Source organism: Eleginops maclovinus, chromosome 12, assembly GCF_036324505.1.
Source record: "Eleginops maclovinus isolate JMC-PN-2008 ecotype Puerto Natales chromosome 12, JC_Emac_rtc_rv5, whole genome shotgun sequence".
In the NCBI taxonomy this organism is placed as follows: domain Eukaryota; kingdom Metazoa; phylum Chordata; class Actinopteri; order Perciformes; family Eleginopidae; genus Eleginops; species Eleginops maclovinus.
The window spans coordinates 18,981,821-19,002,558 of record NC_086360.1 but is presented as its reverse complement, the minus strand read 5'-3'; the positions used below and the strand labels follow the sequence as shown (position 1 = coordinate 19,002,558).

At 39.5% G+C, this 20,738-nt stretch overlaps 1 protein-coding gene across 2 annotated transcripts in view; it reads left to right on the top strand.

Annotated features, from left to right (window-relative positions):
* The window catches only part of slc15a4 (solute carrier family 15 member 4), a 24,216-nt gene extending 3,478 nt beyond the window's left edge, over nt 1-20,738 (top strand). For both annotated transcript variants that reach the window (XM_063898341.1, XM_063898343.1), the window contains exons 4-9: nt 270-411; nt 646-723; nt 2,727-2,907; nt 6,837-6,995; nt 11,627-11,785; nt 19,157-20,738. In XM_063898341.1, coding sequence (XP_063754411.1) covers nt 270-411; nt 646-723; nt 2,727-2,907; nt 6,837-6,995; nt 11,627-11,785; nt 19,157-19,308 — 871 coding nt within the window. In that variant the 3' untranslated portion in view covers nt 19,309-20,738. The remainder of the gene's footprint in view (nt 1-269; nt 412-645; nt 724-2,726; nt 2,908-6,836; nt 6,996-11,626; nt 11,786-19,156) is intronic.

Sequence of the window (20,738 nt, the reverse complement as noted above, 5' to 3'; positions counted from 1 at the left end):
TCCACAGCCTTTCAAGAATTCCATATTAAGACATTTTCTCCAGAGATGTGGATTATAGGCTTTAAAATAAAGTTTCTCTGGAAGTGTATTTATTTAAGGGGGTCCTCAAAAAGGCTCAAACTTCAAGAGTTCAGGTTAATTCCACTGTTTTCTATATTTATATTATTTATTTATGTATCTATATATGTGTTTATGTTATGCTATAAATAACGCTGTTGGTTTAAGATAATATTTTAAAGGTTATTTTCTTTCATCTTCTCCCCATGAAGCAATAGGCCAACACTGCTAGACAGTGCCAAAGTATCCTATGGAGGAAAATATCCAGAAGAGAAAGTGGAGGAAGTGAAATCCCTGGTGAAAGTCCTCCCAGTTTTCTTTGCTCTTATTCCATACTGGACTGTTTACTTCCAGGTAAGGTCCCCCAATTTTAAATTAAATACTAAATATATGAGCCATGTTTCACACTAGATGGAAAAACCTGAAGGAATGAAATAAGACTTCTAGATGCGCTTGTGTTAATAATGTGAGGGATGATTATTTTCTGTTTCAATGTTGGCGAAGAGTGTTTTTACACCAGACATCCCGGTGATCATGAGGTGGTGAATTACCTCACGCTGAGACTCTAATCTCCTTATTGTGTTGCAGATGCAGACAACGTACATCCTGCAGGGCCTCCATCTGAGGATTCCTGATAGTACGTCAAACAACACCTCTGGCTCCAAGGTAATTGAAAAGTGGAGACACTCTTAGTCCAAGCACCTGTTTCTTGTTTAAAAAAAATATATCAGCGATAGGGTCACATATTTAGCAACTTCTGTATAATTCTATTTAGTTGCACATATCAGCTTCGAGGACCTGCTTCCACATAATCAGGTTTGAACTAGTTTTTGTTCACGGCTGAAACTAAAGCAGTCGTTAGGTCACTGACGCACATTGGTAGGCAACAGCTGGAGGCAGCAGCAAAGGTTGGTAATGCCTTGGGGATTAAGTCAGAACTTTCCTTCACAGACTAATACCTCGCAGATTAGCAACCTGCCGGTGAGTGTACCTCTCCGCAGTAGCGCCTCCAACTGATCCTTCCTGACTAGTGTTGCTGCTGTACGCGCGTCTCCCTCTGACAGAATGTATGTTCTGTTCTGGAGGGCTTTGATGACTGAATCCCCCCCCAGTTGCTCCACACGATATAGGACTCCAGAAAAATCAAAGTTTTTAATGTGATGAAATCAGAAAATGCTAGGAAGTGTAGTGCGTAAAGTACGTCTGTTCTCCTTTATGAGCAGGCATGCTTGAGGTCATAGTGAAACGCAGTGATTTCCATGGAAACGTGAAGTGAAACACTGGCCTCGCAACTGGCCAACGGCACGCAATCTACTGCTACATGCTTGTAATGTTACATTTCTCAATAGAAACTTGAAGCACTGATACGTTCAACATAGTTTTGTGGTTTGTGTTTAACCGTGTTTAAGATCTATATTGGCACCACCACCCTCCCCCCACCTCCACATACTGTTTACCTAGTATCTAAAACAGAACTGAGCCTTTTCAGCTACCAGTCTTGACACTTCTCAACATAAAAGGGAAGTGAGATTAGTTGACTCTGTGATGTGCTCCCCTACCTTGCCTGACACATTTCTGTAGCAAACCTGAGCAAATAATGTCTCTTCAAAGAATGAGAGCCCACACTTATACTAATAAGCCAGGTATGAACTTTTTACAACAGTCATTATTTGAACTATGTTTCGTAAGCGATTTGTACTTTAAATAAATATTCAAAACTACCCTTTAAAATATCTGTACCCTAGGATTCATATAAAAAGGTTGTTGTCTATGTCTTAACCTTTCTTTATTCCTCATATTCCCCAACTTATGTATCATTTCTTGGGTCCCAAACTATGATATAGAGTGTATCCTGTCGTCACACAGTATTTTTAGTCCATTTGTGGAAGTTTAAAAAGCAGAACATCCTCTTCGCTTTCATCATTCATCACTTTCCTTGGTTAAAGTCTCCCTTGGCACTTTCTATCATTGCGAATATGATAATGCACAAACAAGTAATGAAAACACTCTAAGGAGCTTTGTATAGATGGCCAGTGGTTACTCCCAAGAAATGGAAATTCAATCTGAGAATAAATTATGCTTTCAGGAGTGTTCAACCAGAGACGCATCAGGAGCTCAGATGGCACATTTGAATTGCAAAAACCATCTCCAGCAGTCTTCCATTCCTCAGACAATGAGATATTGCCTTGAGTCATAGGCACATTGAAAGCTCTCAGTAGGTTTTCCCCTCCGATTGATATTTCATCCATTCTGTTTCTCAAATGGAATTATTATTTTCATAATTACACCCATTGGTACTAGTTTAGACTTTGTGCTGAAAACTTAAATCATCTCAAATGCTCTTTAATTGATAAGTTAAAACAATACTACTACCACTTCATGATAAAATAAAGAACAAATAATAACCTTACTACTGCTACTCATCGCTAATAAATCGACCTTATGCTCCTTTTGAAGTGAAGAGAACAATTATATTTCATTTCATAATGTTTGATTCTGACCACTTGGGGGTGCCAGAGCAATATTAAGGCTGAGGTACACACGCTCACATACATGCATACACAAACACTCTGTGAACTGTGTTGGAATGCCCTGACTTTCTCAGTAGTTTTCATGCTTTGTTGCCTTTTTGCACAGCTTTACCTCATCTTGCTCCTCTGATCCCCCAGGTGACGTTCCGCTTCCCTGCAGCCTGGCTCACCATGTTTGACGCAGTGCTCATCCTCATGCTGATTCCCCTTAAGGACAAAGTGGTGGACCCCATCCTGAAGCGCCGCGGCCTGCTGCCTTCCTCTCTGAAGAGGATTGCAGTGGGGATGTTCTTTGTTATGTTTTCGGCCGTGGCGGCGGGTGAGTGTAAAAACAGAGATGTCCTCTCTGCGCTGTCACATAAGTAGGCCAAACACACTCTAATGAAACTGCTAAGTTAGTGCTTGCGGTGAATGCCACTTGCAATCAGTACTTTTACGGCAACGAGCACTGCATTTGTAGAACCACAGTTACATCATTTATTCATTTAAATTCTAAATACTGTCTTTGTCAGACTTTTGGAACATGGTACTAAAATATCAGTTCCTCACCAGCAGTGAGTATACAGTGTTGCTGCTGAACCATTTATATAGTTTCTCTTGTATAAATGGGTTTTTTATTGTGTTATTTTTGTTTCAGCAGATGGTCTGTCACAGATTTCTTGTTCCACCTAGCAAAGGGAAAACGCACCCTGTAGAGCACAGGGGGAGCCGTGGCATCTTACCTTTAGGTTCCCGAGTGACTGCAGCCGTATGCAGCAGAGTTGCTCAGTCCTATTAACTTTCAGACTGAAAATTATTTTATAAATATAGTCTCAGCTAGGCCTGTCAGCGTTGCTGCAGCATTGATATATCTAGGCTAAATGATTAGAGAGAGACAAGCCTGGGGCAGGAAGAAAGCAAATAGGTAACACTACTAGAATCAATGCACATTATATAATCCACAACCCCTGCCCTTTCTCTGATACACAACGCATCTGCCGCACAGAATATGGACATGTTCTGTCATTAGTGACCTTTAGATATTGACTGGTGTGCTTTACCCAGATTGCCAATTGTCTGTTAATGATGCACTGAATCAAATTTGACAACAATTGTGAAGGATCGTTCAATTTTATAAAGAGGTTATTAAATATTCTGTTCAAACTAACTACAATGAAGATACATTAGAAGACATTTGTTTAACACTTAAATACAGAGAATAATCTACTTAATTCTTTGCTCAGGAGTCCATTACCTACACCATATCTACGTCTCTAATGTTTGTTACACTGCTATATAATGATCTGAATGCCATTTATAGAACCTTTATAATAGCTATTAGAGTCTGAGTAGCCTTGTTGGTTGTTTCAAATGATTTTACAAAGTGCTTTTTGAGTCCGGATCGAAAAGCAACTTTGAATGTTTAAGCTGCGTGAACGCACCTTTTGCAACAAGAACACTAGAGCCGCCAGATAAGACGATACTTACCGTATGTGTCCTGTCATATATATGATTCCTCATCAGCATAAGTAGGTTATTCCTCTCTATAGTCAGAGAGAACAAAAAGCTCAACTTAAATCCAAGTTGTTGTTTTTTTTCTACTATTACAATATTAATACAGACAATTTATGAATCTGACAAACAAACAAAATGAGTAGAAGTGGGAGGGCAGAAAGCATAGCTTACACAGATAGTTGCCCTCCTGTTAGTCATCCAGTTGCAGGATAAAAAAAAAATAGATGCATCAGTGATTAAATACGCACACAAGTAACATAATTCTACATACACATACATATGTACACATATACATACACCCAGTTTCCAGGGTGAAATGAAGATAAACAATTATTTCCTACAAGTCCATGTTAAGATAACAAGACGGTATCATTTCTCATCCTATTTTTATATAAACTATGATGATTAATATAATTATGATAAAAGCCATCACAATTATTACTACTATTATTATCACTTCCATCATCATCATGACCAAAAAATGACAAAAAAAAACCAAGAAATAAAACAAAAACAGCAGCTAGGTACTGTATACCCATTTTTGGTTCATTTAGGTAGTCTGCTATCAAAATATTTCTGAATCTTGATTTTAATTGTTTATGACAGAGAGAGATTGGTTTAGAGTAGACCTTTCCATAGATTTGCACCTTAGTTAGTCCCTATATTAGTAGTGGCTGGTTAAAGTATAAATATACAGTTAGTGGTGGGCATGATGTGTATCAGGGTCTTAACTGGTTTCTCCATGCCAAATGTTTCCACTTAATTTAGAAACCTATGCACACTTAATCATTGTAAGACTGAGTCAGTGTGAGGAGACAGTAAAATATGGAGTCTTTGGGTGTTGTTATGGTTAAGAGAGAGGAAAAGGTGCTGGATTTCTACTCTTATCCTTTTGCCTCACTTTATATAAACATGGGAGAGAAGAGATGAGAAAGTTTTTCGAGGGAGAGCCTTGTGATGTTCGAGCAAGTTATTGAAGGCTGACCCTCAAAAACATCCTTTGCAATCAGAGAGATGTGGTGAGGGGTCTATGAACCAAATCTAATGTGTGTACTTTTTCAGTTTAAAGTAATATTTTCTTTTCAGGGGACATGAGCAGTCCTGGGAGGAGAGGTGCTCCAACATGTTCATTTTATGATGTTCAAATGCTCTTTAAGTATTTACTTTTCCATTTGGCTTCCTGACAGAAAGTGCAGTCCTTGCAGTTGAATTTGGGATAAATAAATTCTAAATATTGCAGAAAGCAATTTTGGATCTCAGAGTGGAGAGAAGGGGTTTAAAATGGTGCTGTGGTGTGGCCATTGGTCACAGAACAGTAGGTGAACACACAGCGAATGTGGAACAAAGTACTGAGCTGGATTTTAGAAATGTAGTTATTGAGATACCTTATTAATTATATTGTATCTGCAACAATTATTCATCCCAGAATGATTTGCTGACCCCTTGCATTGCCTTGCTTCACATTAATTCAGCTACTCACGTTGACTCCTGGGCGCTGCCTTCCAATTTTTTCATTGTTTTTTAACAGCATTTACCTCAGATGACTTTCTGTGTGTCCCCGCTGCTTATCTGCGTCTGTCCAGTTGCTGAAAGCATGTTGTGTTCAGAGACTGAAAGATGGATAGGTGTGAATGACCAAGTGTGGCCTCTTTTGCCAGAAAAGAGCCAGACCAACACATCGCATTGTCAGCCCGCCACTTTGTGTCCACGACATTGGCCACACCGCTGCTTTTGAGAGTTAGAATCACTTTCATAAACCAACATGCAGGAATTTGTCATGATGTCATGGTTGCAGGGATATTTCACAGGGTTTTATCGTGCCCGCTGTCACACGCCTGGCACCAAGACAGCTGGACCTCGTAGTGCAGAGAGACAGCTGAAGGCATACTGTCAGACGCAGTTTCTGATCCGCTCTTCGTTTGTGTACAACAATCAGCCACATACTGAGGCCTGCTCTGAAAAGCTGTGCTGACATTGCTTCTGAAGAGTTTTTTTTAAAAGCACGTTTTATCACATTCTCTTAACTTCATATACTAATCTGCTTTAGCTAAAGCTCAAGGGCTTTTAGGTGTCCGAAAGCATCTTTATTTATTTTTTTAATGAAAAGCTGGAGCAGAGTTGCCAGGGATCACACTGGGCTGTGTGATGTTTATAAGCATGGGTGTGTGTTTATGGTGTGACTCTTGCTCTCAGCAGCCCAGTGGCCACACTGCCTGAGATGGACGGCTGGTATTATAGGATAGTCGGATTACAAGGCTACTACTTCTCTCAAGAACAGCATTAAGTGTAGTTATGATAGGAAGCTGTCTCCGGGAGTTATCTGGAAATAGCCTCTGGTTACATGATAATAGCTCTATCGAATAAAGCTTTTAGGAGGCGGCAGCGGTTGATGACAACTGCTAGCCTCTCATTATTGAACCGTCTGCACTGTTCCATAACTAACTGTCATAATATGGAAGCGTGTAGATGTGATCTTAATGAAGTGTTCGGGTTGCCTTAAAACTAGTTAAATGCTAAATGGACTGGCACTAAGTCCTCTGGAAGTGTTTAGCTGTTTGTTGGTGTCATGGACTTTAAATACCTTAACAAGAGTCTCTTAATCCTGACAAGCCTTTAGATTCACCCGTGGCCCTGTTTGCACTTACTTTAAATTAGTATGTATGTTGCAGAATTGCACTTATGAACTTGTGTGTGCTAACAATGGTTTGCTTACACTCAGCTCACTAAGCATTTTCTCTGTGTCTGTCCCCTCAGGTATTTTGGAGACAAAACGCCTGGAGATAATCAAATCAAAGGGTACCATTGACCAGGTGCTTGGCAATGTTACCTACCACGCTGCAGATTTACCCATATGGTGGCAAGTGCCTCAATATGTGCTGATAGGAATCAGCGAAGTCTTTGCCAGCATTGCAGGTAAAGTGGTTTGACATCTCCTGTGTTATTTGGCACCTACAGTTTAAAAGACATGATGATTCAGACCAACTGTGAATTACAAAACCCTCCACTGATTAGCCTCATGATTTGAGCTGGTCTGATTAACCTTCATACTGAGCTGCTCTGAATGGGTTGTGGGCTAAAAACAGTAATGCCCGTTCTTCTAAGCACTATGCAATGAAGGCTGATGTTTATAATCTTTTTGAGCAATTTGTTTGATCCATCGCCTGCACCGGCATAATGTGTTTGTGGCTTGTAGTCCAGAGTAAAAAGCACAATCGATAATTGATTATTCCAAATTTCTCACACCCCAGCAAGACATTATTCAGTAAAGGGACATTTTATTAATACGGAGTGTCTAAAGCAAACTTTGCAAATTTGAAATGATAATGCAATCTGTGACCCGCAGCACATTGGAGTCCAAACAAATGCAGCAGATAACTAGAAGGGCATTCAGAAAGCACAGATCGCTGCCAAGGCACATGTTTCAGTCTTCCATGCTATGCATATCTGCAAGCCCCACAACTATGTCGGGATACATTTCCAAAACTATCACAATTATGTCAAGATAGCTTTATCCTGCTGAAGCCTCATCATCGTGGCTGTGCATTTATAAAAGACACAACATACTTTTACCTTTCCATCGAGTTTAATAAAATCAAATCAAACAAGTCCTTTTTCAGCTCCTCCTGCTAGCAAACAATAACAAAACAAAAGGAAAACTTAACATGATGGAGGTAGAAAATAGGACAGATACACAGATATGTACCTTACTTTGTGCCATGTATCGATTCAATTTACTTTATTGTCACTGTAAGGAAGCTTGTTCTGGACTGAGGGTAAAGTCACAGTCGCAAACCAATTAACATCACATCATTTCACCTTCATGTTCAGCCCGCTGCTGAGTTGACATTTGTCACTATGAACTTAAATATACACCAGCCTAATGAAACAATATCTCCCACACTAAATCACACTCAAGAGAGATAATACTGACAGATTGTCGTGGCAAACACTTAATTGCAAGTTCAACTCTTAGTTATCCAATTAGCGCGCTTCCCCAGCGTACACAGTGTTCATTGAAATGTATTACACTGAATATACAGAATATAATGACACGTTTAATTATCAGTCCAGCAGGGTGATTATAGTTAAACTCGTATGTAGTCCTAATAGGCAGAGTTTTTTATTAAAACAATGCTATAAGAGGCATTACAGTATTACACTATAGCCCGTGACTTACTCTAAAGCTACCAGTATAGAGCTTCGGCTCATTGATTAACAAGATTGCCCACAAAGGCCCAATACAAGCAGATATTGCTTCCATTGTGTAAAAGGCATAAAAGAAATCTGCAGGTTACTATCTTTTACTGTAGACTAAAGCACAAACACATTTTGTTTCATCTCTCTTTTGGTATATTTGGTGAAGCAGCCACAATTTCAAAGGCAGGTATCTAAAACCTTGGAACAATGAACCAGAACTATCTACATTTCTAGATGGCATGCAGAGTCTTAAGTTTTGTATTAACCCTTCTTTCTATTCATATTTATTTTACTTGAGTGTTTAATGTTTGAGATCATTTGTGAAACCTTCAAAAGTCTATCTACTATGATAATTTATTTTTAAAAAATCCCAATTCCAGTACTTTTTTGTTAGCTCTTGGACCAACTTTTCACACCAGCAGGTCTGATTTGAATTTAAAGTTGTGTTACTGTCGCTGCTCAGACGATTCATCCCAGTAAATATAATTCAAAGACACAGGCCCATCAATTTGTGGCCACGCATAATCCTTCACTGGAAATGTAGCAGTGTTTGCTTTTCTAGAAGAAATAAATTCCCCGTTCTTCTCCGGAAAATTATTAAAAAGAAAAGCATTGAATCAGAGCAGGTCAGAATAGTTCATGCCGGAACTGACAGCTGCAGCCATCTTTTTGATACTTTCAGGGTTACCAGACGAAAACTGCTTAGCAAGCAGGCTCCCTTTCTTTCCTTTTTTGTGTGAGCCCTGACCTAAACAAGAAATGTCATTTCATTAAAAGCTTTGAGAAGTAAGGACACATTTCTACCACTAATACAATCCTTTGATAAAGTGAGAAATTGCTTTTAATGTTATATAAAAATAGGGAGTGCGAAATCTGAGATGGAAATAAAAGCAACAGTTTTCTCCTTTTACAAAAATTAGGTAATTGTGGGTACGGTCGAATTGTCAAAAAATCAGCTCCTATCGTCTATTCCTATCTACTATCCCTTGACGTTTGCGTGAAACGTCACAGGGTTAAGGAATAGTGGATAGGAGAATTCAAAAGGGATTGCGGTGCTTTGAGAATCCGACTGCACTTACACTATCCCACGTATTTATTATGCGCCAGCGGATGTTATTAATGTGCGTCTGCTACAGTTTTCTATGAAGCGGACTACTGAAAGCGCATCTACTCTGCACCGTGCTCTCTGATGGTGTTGTTTTATGCTTTATAAACGTGGACAACGGTGTGACATATTCTTCATTACAAAGGTTGGAATTGAAATAAAAAAGGAAAATGAAACGTATGCTTGTCACGTATTAACCCACATGAATCCCAATACGTAGTATTATATGAAATATTTTAAAATAAATACAAATGTTTTTATTCTAAACTAGTTATGCCTTAACCTATCACTTTGTATATCACAATTCAAACATGTTTCAAAACATTTAAGAAACCCCACACAGCTCAGTAAACACTGAAGTATGGACTTTATTTGATCATTTCAGTAATACAGAAATATTTCTCCTTTTGATTAATGCAGTGTTGAACGTTCAAAACACACTTTTTACGGCATACATTTTAAACTGCGTAATAAGCACTGTAACTTTCATGAAACGCATTTCTCCGTCACGAGGCATTGTGGGACAACATTTTCTCCTTTCCTTTCGTAAAGGAAGGTCCAGTGTTCCCTAAGCTAAAGGAGGTTATAAAGGAAGTTTCAAAGCTCCTTTCCTATCATCTAGAGAATTCGAACAGCTCTTATCATGGCGGCCACTTGGGTACTTCCGGGTCATTTCGCTCCGTTAGGAACCTTCCTAAGCTAAACTGACTATTCGACCGCAACCTGTGTCTTTTAGGAATATCTGAGTGTAACGTAAAACCCAAATCTGCCTTGTATTGTGTTTATTTATCTTTTGTGTGACTATATCTTCATGTTTTTGTTCTCTACAGTCATGAGCTTTGCTTCAGGCCTCAGTTATCTGGTGATTTGAGTTTGTTAAAGCCTCGAGCTATGATTGAGTCATCCTCCTAGTACTATAGGTCGTGCTGTTGTTGTGTTCTACGACACACTTTGTTCTATATAAAGAGTGATGATTGAACTATTAATATTTAATTTCTTCACCACCGTGGAAGGATTATCAAGTGGATCCATTCACTGCAGGGTGTCTGTACGACTGAACATTAACATTTGATATCCACAATTTAAGATCCATGGAAACTCAAATATTTGTTGGGTATTATAAGTTACTTGAACAGAACTAGATTTTGCACAACTATCTGGGTCCCTAAAAAGTCAAATCCATACATAACAAAGCTAAAGGGAGCCTTAAAATAAACCAACTTTCTCCTCTCCCTGCATACCATCCCACAGGGCTTACTTATACGAAAACTGGCGGAAAGAATTGTGACATATGTCTGGTTTAGAGGAATATTCCCTTTAGTCGCCTTTTGTTGGAATAAATCTGTTTAAAACCTTTGTTGCCCTAGACTTCGTCGCTGCAATCCCCTTCCTTGTTTTGTTTGTACACCGTCCCAAATTTGAAAAAAAATAAATACCATAAGTATTTAAAAAAAAAATGTTTAAGATGTTAAATGTCTAAGAGTGCTACCTGAGGATCCTCACCAACCTTTGTAGTCCCCTGTGATATGCCTATTGACGAGTGTTTCTTTGCTATCAAGAGGTTAGCTTAGGATATAAACAAATGTATCGCTGTTAACTTTTGGAAAGGACGTCATGCTTTCCACTGAGTCATAACCTTATATTTGCAATTCCCTTATCTCAGTCCTTGTCTTCTGAAGTTGTTTTCTTTGCACAAGCGCAGGTATAAGTAAGGTAACTGCTCATCACATTCATTTGTGCAATGTCCCCCTCCAAGAAAGGTCTTGAAAGGCAAATGTATTTAACAGCACTTTCGTAATCTCTCCAGACAGATGTAGCTATAGGGCCTCATTTCAAAAATCACATCTTTGAGGTGCCATGAAATTATCAATGTCAGCTTGCAGGCAGACAGATCTCTAGGCAAAAGAGACACTTATTTGATGTTTTTAGCCCATCTTATTTTCCTTAGGTCCCTTTCCCATTTTCTAATACTTTCCTTTCTTTCATGACTAAGTAAATACAGAGTGATGTGTTTTCTAGAAATGACTGCTTTGTGCGATCAGTACTAAAAGGAGTCGCACCCGCAGACCAGTGCCACCATTAAATATAATATGTCAGAGGCATGACAGTATATGTTTGGGAGGGTATGATATAACAGGTTACATTACACTTTAATTGTCTGTTACGGGTCAAATGAACAGATTTTACAGTGCTATACCCAACAATCTAACAAATACCTTTAATTTTACTGTTTTCGTTGAAGGTTTGGAGTTTGCCTATGCTGCCGCCCCCAAGTCCATGCAGAGTGCCATCATGGGACTTTTCTTTTTCTTCTCTGGGATTGGCTCCTTCGTGGGCTCCGGTTTGTTGGCTATTGTCTCCCTCAAGGCGATTGGATGGATGTCATCTCACAAAGACTTTGGTAAGAGAACACAGTAACTAACCACAATAGCTTTTATCTAGACGTTTTTAACAAGTGGATTGAATATTGAAATGTCTCCTGTTTCCGCCAGTTCTTTATATCTTTGTAGCGTATTGTTTTTTAGTTTTTCCAGCCTGCTACATGTTTTGGTTCAGTCTGATGATTCAAATATATACATTTTTAGGCAGATATTTTCCTAAAATGATGGTGGAAACCAAACAGAGCTAAAAGGAGAATGAATATGTGGTCAGAACACAGCTCAAAATTAATAATAACATTGATGAATCTGTATATATGCAAATGTTTCCTTGTTTTGCAATTGCCCAGCTCTCACATTGTCTGATCTATTTTCATTCTATACCACTTCCATAATGGGAATCATGACTTTGGAGTCTGTACTTAAAATATGATGCTTCTCTCTTCAAAATATTTCCACGACACAGAGCTGATTGATCTTTATTCAGAGTTTTCTTAGGGCTGTCCACCATCCCCCTAAACTGCGCATTAAAGTTGTCAATCCTGCCGTTAGGAGCATTTAGAGTGCACTATTGACTTTGCACATCGACTCTATGTATGTACTCGTAATAGAATTGTTGGTATCGATTCAGATACTGCTGAAGGTTTTTATTTTCAGACCTTTCCTTAAGAATGCTCCCAGCTTGTGCAGATTTTAAATTCACTTAAAGAGTCTGTAAATTAGACGCAGTGAGAGAAGAGGGAGAGAGGGGGGACAACACATGGTGCAGTTCTCTTGTTTTAAGAGCGTTCCCTATAATAAATACACATGTCGGGCTAACGACAAAAGGTTTGTGTAAATCTGTCCAAGTAGTAGAATATAGTGTGGTGGTGGCAGCAGATGGATGGGCTCCCTAGCGAGAGGAGGCTCCCAACCCAGATGCACTTTTCCCTGAGCATGCGGTAAATAAGCCAACACTGTAAATTGTTTACCCACAAACACCTAATAGCTCATTAATACAGTGCGCCGACAGTTCTGGAGGTACTTTTGATGATGTTAGCACTGGAAGATGCTTGGCACGCTCCGTAAATCCATCCCTTGCTCAGCCTGGCTTCACTTGAGGGGCAGTTAAACTAGAGTTGGATTGTGGATGTGTTTTTGCTTTCCAAAAACAAGTCATTTAAAAGGTGAGCTGCAGAAATGGAACAAAACATCCTCCTGGCCACTGATAAAAGAAACACAGCACAAAGCTTAGGCATTAAGTACAGTCAGTCAGGAATCATGTGGTTTGTGTTTGTGTCTGTTTATCACAGTCTGTTGGATTTTAGCTTCTTCCATATTCCCTGGCTCTCTAGGTGAAATGAATTCAACTTATTTCCATGGCTGCAGGCAAAAAGGGTGTGCAGTAAACAGCATCTTGGGTGAGCTGTGCTAAGTTGTACTGAGCTGTACGGGCCTGAAGACAGATGAGCAACATTAATCACTGGCTGGGGGTCTGATTACATAGCCCTGGATCTCTTAAGTAAAGCTGTCCCTGGAGCATTACATTGAGATGGGACTTCTAGTCTGACATCACACTGGTGGATGCTCAGCTCTCTCTGTCGCACTGTTGCTTTTTCTCTCCCTGGTTTGCACTTACTGATGTTAGTCAGAATCCGTGGAGTGTCACATGTAGGGTTTTGAAGGTCTGTAATTTGTTGCGGTGCTACCTGCTGGTTTGGAAATGATGCAAAACAAGTCACACATTCTTGGTTTCGTAAGGATTGCAGGGAAGATCGCCCCCAGGGAATGCCAACACCTGATTGCCTGTGTGATAATGAATCCTGGAAAGAGGACAAAGATTAATCAAAGAGGTCCTTTTATGAGTTTATATAGTTTTTTATGCATGTGAATGCTGTTTAAAAGGCTTTCGACCCACTCCCCCCTGCCTTATATGCCCCCCTTGAAAACTTGTTTACGTCACTCAGATAGTGACATCACTATAAAACACTCTCGCTTCTATTGGCTCGTGTTCAAATACATTGTACGTGATATGCTAAGGGTAAGCATCTCCAAGTGGTTGACCAATCACAACAGAGCTAGCCAGCTAACCAATCAGAGCAGACTGAGCTTTGGTTTCAGACAGAGGGTGAATAGTCAACGGCAGTATGAGAAAAATAAAGATCTTTTTTAACGTCAAAGCATGTAAACATGTTACAGTCGAGGCACAACTTACGAATATGAACCTGAATATGAGCATAATAGGGCTCCTTTATTTCCTTTCTCGGTTAAAGTGTGACTAATGAAGGTCAGGAAAGAGACTAGGGGGGGCGTCAGGGATCCGTTGGATGTTTCCCATTTGTTGTTAGTTAGATGCATGCAAGTGAGATGAATGTTATATCTATTTTTATATTTATTTAGACATTATATCTGCACGAGTGATTTTATTTTTTAAGTGTGTCTCCTTGGGACAACTTGAATGATACCTAGGTGATGCTAATGGTCCTAAGGTCCTATTGCAGTTCGGTTGTACCCTATTGGCTCAACACTTCTGTGTCGTCAATAAGGAAATATAGTAAAAGTATTAGAAAACATTTACCATAATATTTGCAGCTACAGTAATCCTCATTTATACGCCATTCACAAGGAACATTTGTATATACATGTATAATGATGTTTGGAAGTTCTAATACAGATATAAATCAACAGAGAATTAAAGTTCCAAATGCACCAACGTTTTTACAAATCCATAAAAAGATAACATGTTGCAAAAGAAGTACAATCCCAATAAGTCTGGTATACATGTCTTATGTGTTTCACCAAGTCATAAAGCAAAAACTTACTGAAATAAAAATGGCCTCTTCAAAGTCCTCTCATCATGCCAGCCTCTTAAACGTTGAGAGAATGACTTTTCCATTATGTGTACAGTATGGGAGTGAATGACCACATGTGCGACTGAAAGCCACTGGCTTCAGTCTGCAAAGCCGTTGTGAAAATGGTTACAGTATTTTAGCCACATCTGCTCTCAGACTTAAAGGGATAGTCCGGCGAAAATTGAACCCCATGGAAATTCATATCTAGTGAGTGTTGACACGGAAATGAAAGGAGTTGCTTGTAACTTACATGCAACTCCTTTCATTGGAATTATACATTCCAAAACATTCCTCATTGAACTGAACTCCGGACTTTCCTTGGAGAGGAGCTGGAATGGGGGGCAGTTGGTGAGACTTGTAAACAGTTCTTTTTAATAAACTTTGGTTTGCAAACTACGTTGTTGGTGCTCCGTTTTATGTGTAGTACCCTAGTCATGCTACTGCAGAGGTTTGGTGCTATTTCGAGCAATGTTAGTGGTTAAAAGATGCTGTTTTGGAAGCGTTCTGCGCACTAGCCCGATCGAATGCACTGTAAGCCATTTTGGCTATTAGCGTTGCAACCGTTTTTTCCGGGCAAGCTCAATACTGGTTGATGAACAAAAAAAACTCTCTAGAGCGCTTACTTGATCAGTTTTCATGCAGAAAAAGACCCTGGGGTCAATTTTCACCGGACTATCCCTTTAAGAGTTAGTGAGCTTTTGTGAGGAAATTACTGATCTTTTAAATCCCCGGGCCCATTATATGTCCACCATGGTTACATCTGGTTGAGTAGTCACGCATCAAACACTTTTATTTGGTGTTTTTACCGGCCCACTATGTCATCCCTTTCCTGTCGATGACATTTGTATCGCCATAAGATGAGCCAATGAAAGATCAACCTTTAGTTTCTTACCGAGCATTATTCTTTACATACAAGGAGCTTTTTGTTTCTAGGAAATGTCTTCTGCCTTTTGGAGTTTTCTTCACTCAATATGAATGCTTTTTGAGAGTCTCTATGGTCACATGGCAGGAAAACGGCATTTTTCTTTGATCAGTGTTAAAGTCATAACTGATCTTAAATCAGATGTCTGGGACGTGTTGAGACTTTCAGAGTGCGCTGACATTCCACATCCTGTCCGTGAAGTGTTGGATCCCATTCAGTGAAATGTCAATGTTTTAATGGATGCCTTTTAATGTCAGATCTGGCAAATTTAACGTGAACTCTTATTCTGTCTGAAAGGGCTATATTTGAAAATATAATTTTTGGTGCGTGGACGCGTCAGTGGCAGCAGAGGCCATATAGAAATAGATAGCATGGGTTATCCATTAAACATGATTACAGCATCAATAATATTCTTTTATGAGCAACGGGGCGCAGAAAAATAATATGTTATGATATGTTTATCGCTGGAACAAACACACATTGATTCCCCCTTTGATTTCATGCCAGAGACAGGGGATGGCATTGAAGCATTAAAATGCTGGGTCATTGCGCCCAAGGCCTGGATCAATTGATCTGTTTTCAAACGTTAAATTGAAATTGAGCCATTTCATCTGGCCTCACATGGCGTTCTCAGACCCACTGGGAGGTAAATTGTCCTGTAAGTTTGTGTCACTAAGATATTCGATGTCTGACTCCTTCTGCTAGTGCATTCAGTGTAATCACAATCTTATCATAAACTCAGAGCTGTAAAACATGTTAAATCCCAGCTAAAGAAAGTGTAGTACCCAAAATACTGCACTCTGATTGGTTTGCTGTATTCACTTGTAAAAATGTGGCTTTGTAATAACATGTATTGGCTCAATTAATGTGTTTTACAGAGGCCTTGTTTAGTCTTTGGCTGCTGTAATTAGCCATCCATGTTTTTTAAAGTGGTTAGCAGCCAAGTGGGCCCTGGGGGGCGAGGGCTGAAAGTAGGAGGTAGAACCTAAGTTAATTTTTAAAGAAATTAGAGAAAGAACCAGTATGCCACTGAAACCTTGCACACTTTTACAGACTTTTACCAAACAAATGAGATTTTCAGCCTTTTTTTTTGCAAACCCACTTGTAAGGTTCTTTGGTGTTAGATAATTCCAATTGTGGAAAGTGGAACAAAGGTTGAGATCCAGTCCTCGGTCAGAATAATCCCAGGTTTTCTGCCATGCCTCATACTGACACAATCATTTAGTCAACATAGTAGATATTCCTTAATGTATTTAATTTGAAATGTATTCCCTGCTTTCTGTCAGCAGTTTGCTGTGTTAATGAAGACTGCGGAGGCAGACTCTTGGTTTACTATCTGTTAGGCGAGTTATTGATTGAAAAAATACAAGCTTCCTCGCTGCAAATGCACTTCCCTTTTCCTCCGTGCTCTCCTGTCAAGCTTTGTTTTGTTCTTTTCTTCTTGAATTATTCAAACACTTGTTTGGCTGTCCCATTTCTCACATTGAACTTTTGACCAGAAAAAGATGACAACAAAATAAGTTGAAACTGTCAAAGGGGTCAAGAGTCAGGGTTTCCTTTTTCCACATTATTCATTAAGGTTCTGGAAGAAGTTCACAGCTCTCTGTTCCCAGATCAATGGCTTCAAGAAATAGGGAGTAGATCAGTGTTTTTTCCCTCTCAAGTTTTATTCAACCACAAGAGCATGCACGCAACAGAGTGACTGGGAAATGATTATTTAAATGCACGATATGCTTGGTGACATAACAAGAGGGTGATGTGCTCTACTGATCACAAGTGATCATGCAACCCAGTGGGATAACTTGTTTCAAATGAGTAAATCTTGCTCTTCTATCAGGAGCAAAGCCTGTCAATTCATGAATATGAAGGTTTCCATGTTGTAATGCAGTGAGGTGGATGTGATTCAGGCGTTTGGTGTGAAACACTGACTGTTTTAATCACAGTAAGGAAACTATTCTGAGAGGAGGAGTATTTCGCAATTATATATTTGACATCTTCAGCCAAGTCTCCACGCATACAGGTCAATAGAATTGTTACTCCTTTTTACATTGTCCTATATTCTCTTTTTAACTTCAGCCTGACCGTTTGCACACATGCCTAAAGGTGTGCTTGAACACTCCCACACAGTTGTCGACTTCTGTCTGCAATGCTTTTGGTGGGTGAGGAGCTTGTACTGTATTTTAGATTGTTTTTACCTTCCCCCCTGCATCACATTTTACCGATTCCAAAGCTATTACATAAAAGTAAGATTAAAGATCTTTATAAATCCTGCCTGTCTATAACCATCTATTCCTAGGGGTCTCCTAACTTTAAATTGATTGGGCTCTACAGAAATAAACTTGCATACAAACACCTTGACACGCACACACATTCCCTGCCACGTGAAGAGGAAGTACTTAAATTGAGTATTGCCCCTTATATAATTAAAATCAAGGCTTCTTCTCTCTGCCTGCCTCTGTATACGGCGTGACAGCTCCACATGGTGGGGCGCTAATGGGAGCTTTCTGAGGAAACGGCACACTGCTCTGGGGCTTCACATTTACTCATTTGATGATAATGTTGGATGTAAGCTATAGATATCTCTGAACAGTGATGAAAAATGTGCCTGTTACATGAGCCAAAAGACATGTTCTTGCATATGTTCTAGCAGGAGAAAAGTGCTCATTAAGAGGCACCCTACAACCGCCGGCTCACCGGATATGTCTCCTCGCCGAGCAACGTGGCAAACAGTCCTCTCACGCTGTAAGCTGCTAAGTCAATTGGTCGACAGGACATGATCAAGAAGACAAAAGCTGTTCTTATGCAAATCCAATTGTCTCCTTACTTGAACGATGGAGACAATTGTTCTTGTTGTTTTTGCCCTTCATGTAAAACCCTGAAACCGGATTTGCTTAGAGCTTTCCTCTTGGGCTTTGTTGCTGAATGACCATTAAAAAAAAACAGCAAATATTGAGACACAAATTGAAAAAAAAAGCTTAGAACTTGTGTGTCCTCAATGCTCAGTCTCAGCATGGTCTGTTTGTCCTCCCCTCCCTCCTGGGAAGAAGTAATACATCAAATCACAGCAGAGGCATCAGTTTATTTTATCTTCCTATTTATTGCATCCCAGCCCCACGAGGAAACAAACTGTCCTTTAATACCGATGAAAGACTCCCTGCCTCGAAGCACAGCTGAGGGCCCACATTGCTGTGTTGTATCTGATGCTTCAGTCTCCGCAGCATCAGTACCGCCTTGCTTTGTCAACGCAGATGAGCGGGGTCAGCAGTCTCCGCTTTCTGAAGGTTTCACTGTTGCGAGATGAGAAGTAACAAGCACCCTCCGGTGAATCCTAATTCCTGACAGCGTACCTGCCATGCTCACTTCAAGCCGGCCTTTTATGTCTAGCAGAAACACAACAACCTGCCACACATGCGAGCTTTGTGGCCGTTTACCTTAGCCTTTGGTATTCTTTTAACACGTCGCAGTACTTTGTGATAAAAGCGCCCTCCTGCTGTCGCCCTCCGAAGACGTTGTGCCTGACTCTTCTGTTCTCCAAATTTCCGTTTTTGTCATTTTGGTGCTGCTCACTGTTTTCCAGCACCATCTGAATGCCAGTCTTGTGTCTCCATTATACTAATGCCCTTGTGTTCTCTCTTTCCCAGGTAACATCAACGACTGCTCTCTGCACTATTATTTCTTCCTCCTGGCAGGGATCCAGGGTGTCACCTTGCTGGTCTTTCTTATCATCTCTTTTAAGTATGACAAGCAGCGGGCTCGAACAGGAAGCCAAAGGCAGAGACACACTTCTTCTTGACCGGTGCACGTCCCCATTTCGTTTTCACCAAACCTGCCTTCTCCATTCATATCGCTCAGTGCCCAAGGATCCTGTCAAATGGGTATTTCTAATTTAATCCCACTAGTTTGGTTCACCTTCCAGTTGCAAATTATGTCATGACTATATTTGGTATTTATGTTTACTCAAGCTTTTAAGAGGAGACTCTCATTTATCTATCACTGGATACCACTGAAAGTAAAGAGATTTATTCAGGAGCTATGTTTGAATCTTTTTTCTACTCCTTTACTCCTGTGTGTTTACTCTTGTTGCCTTTTTGTTGATCATTTGCACTTTTGGAGTGGTGCCATAAAACAAATGTGATATCTAGATATGTTCTAATCATGAAAAATGCTCAGTTGTTTTTATAGTTATATTTTTACGGTTTTCTTTTCTAACAGTCTTTATTTTGACTTCTGCTAACAATTTGACTGAGCCTGGTATGATGATGATTCAAATGACTTCAAAACTCACATCCAGTCTGAAATGTGTGTATTAAAGGTACTTACATTATTTTTTTGATAAAAATTGTGCCTTTTTCGCTTTTTGATAGCTTCATGCAGTTCTAACTCCGACGCTAGTTGTATGTTCTTGGCGTTTTCTTGAAACCATTGCTATTAATGACAGAATAGGGCTTTGTTTGAAGAGATTCTATTAATACACTGTAATTTAAGTAATCTATTATTCACATCTAATATTGAGAGAAAAGAATCTACCACATTTGTTACCAGTGCCTGTGATTACATATTGTAAATCCCTTCCATAAATCTGCTTTAATTCCTCAAACAGAACCATACACATAAAATATTGAAAACTCCCCGTGATAAAAATACCTCCATGAAGCTTCACAGCACTTTTTTGCATTTCCGGCCATGCTGCATGTCCGTTTGACATTCAACTAATAGAAATGAACCCTAAGCTTAAGAGGCCACCTTGAGTCTAGCTCTTAAAATATCCCCTGCATCACCTGCTGGGATTAAAATAAAAAGGAGTGTGTGTTTTATACAAGCGAAATACAAATAATTTTCACCTTCCCTATATTTAGAATCAGGGATGTTTAACAGTGTTATCATGGCTTTGCTGGGAAACCTTGAAAAATTGGTATTGTTGTTGTTGTTGTTGTTATTAGACTGATGCTTTTGTTTTGCTTAACATTGCTTAGAAAAATGATTGTGTTCTCTTCATACTTTTCAGAATATGTATAGAGCAAAAGGTACTGCATTTTCTGAACAACAACAAAACTCTCAGGACTCAGACTCACATAACTCTCCAGGAATGATACAATTGCCTCTTGGAGCACAGAACCGTGTTTACCCTGTGGTGTAAATAAAGTACAATTTGTAACAGCACATAAAACGCTAAAAGCTCACTCCTGTTGGTGATTTTAGTTTGTGTTGAAGGGTTCGGATAAA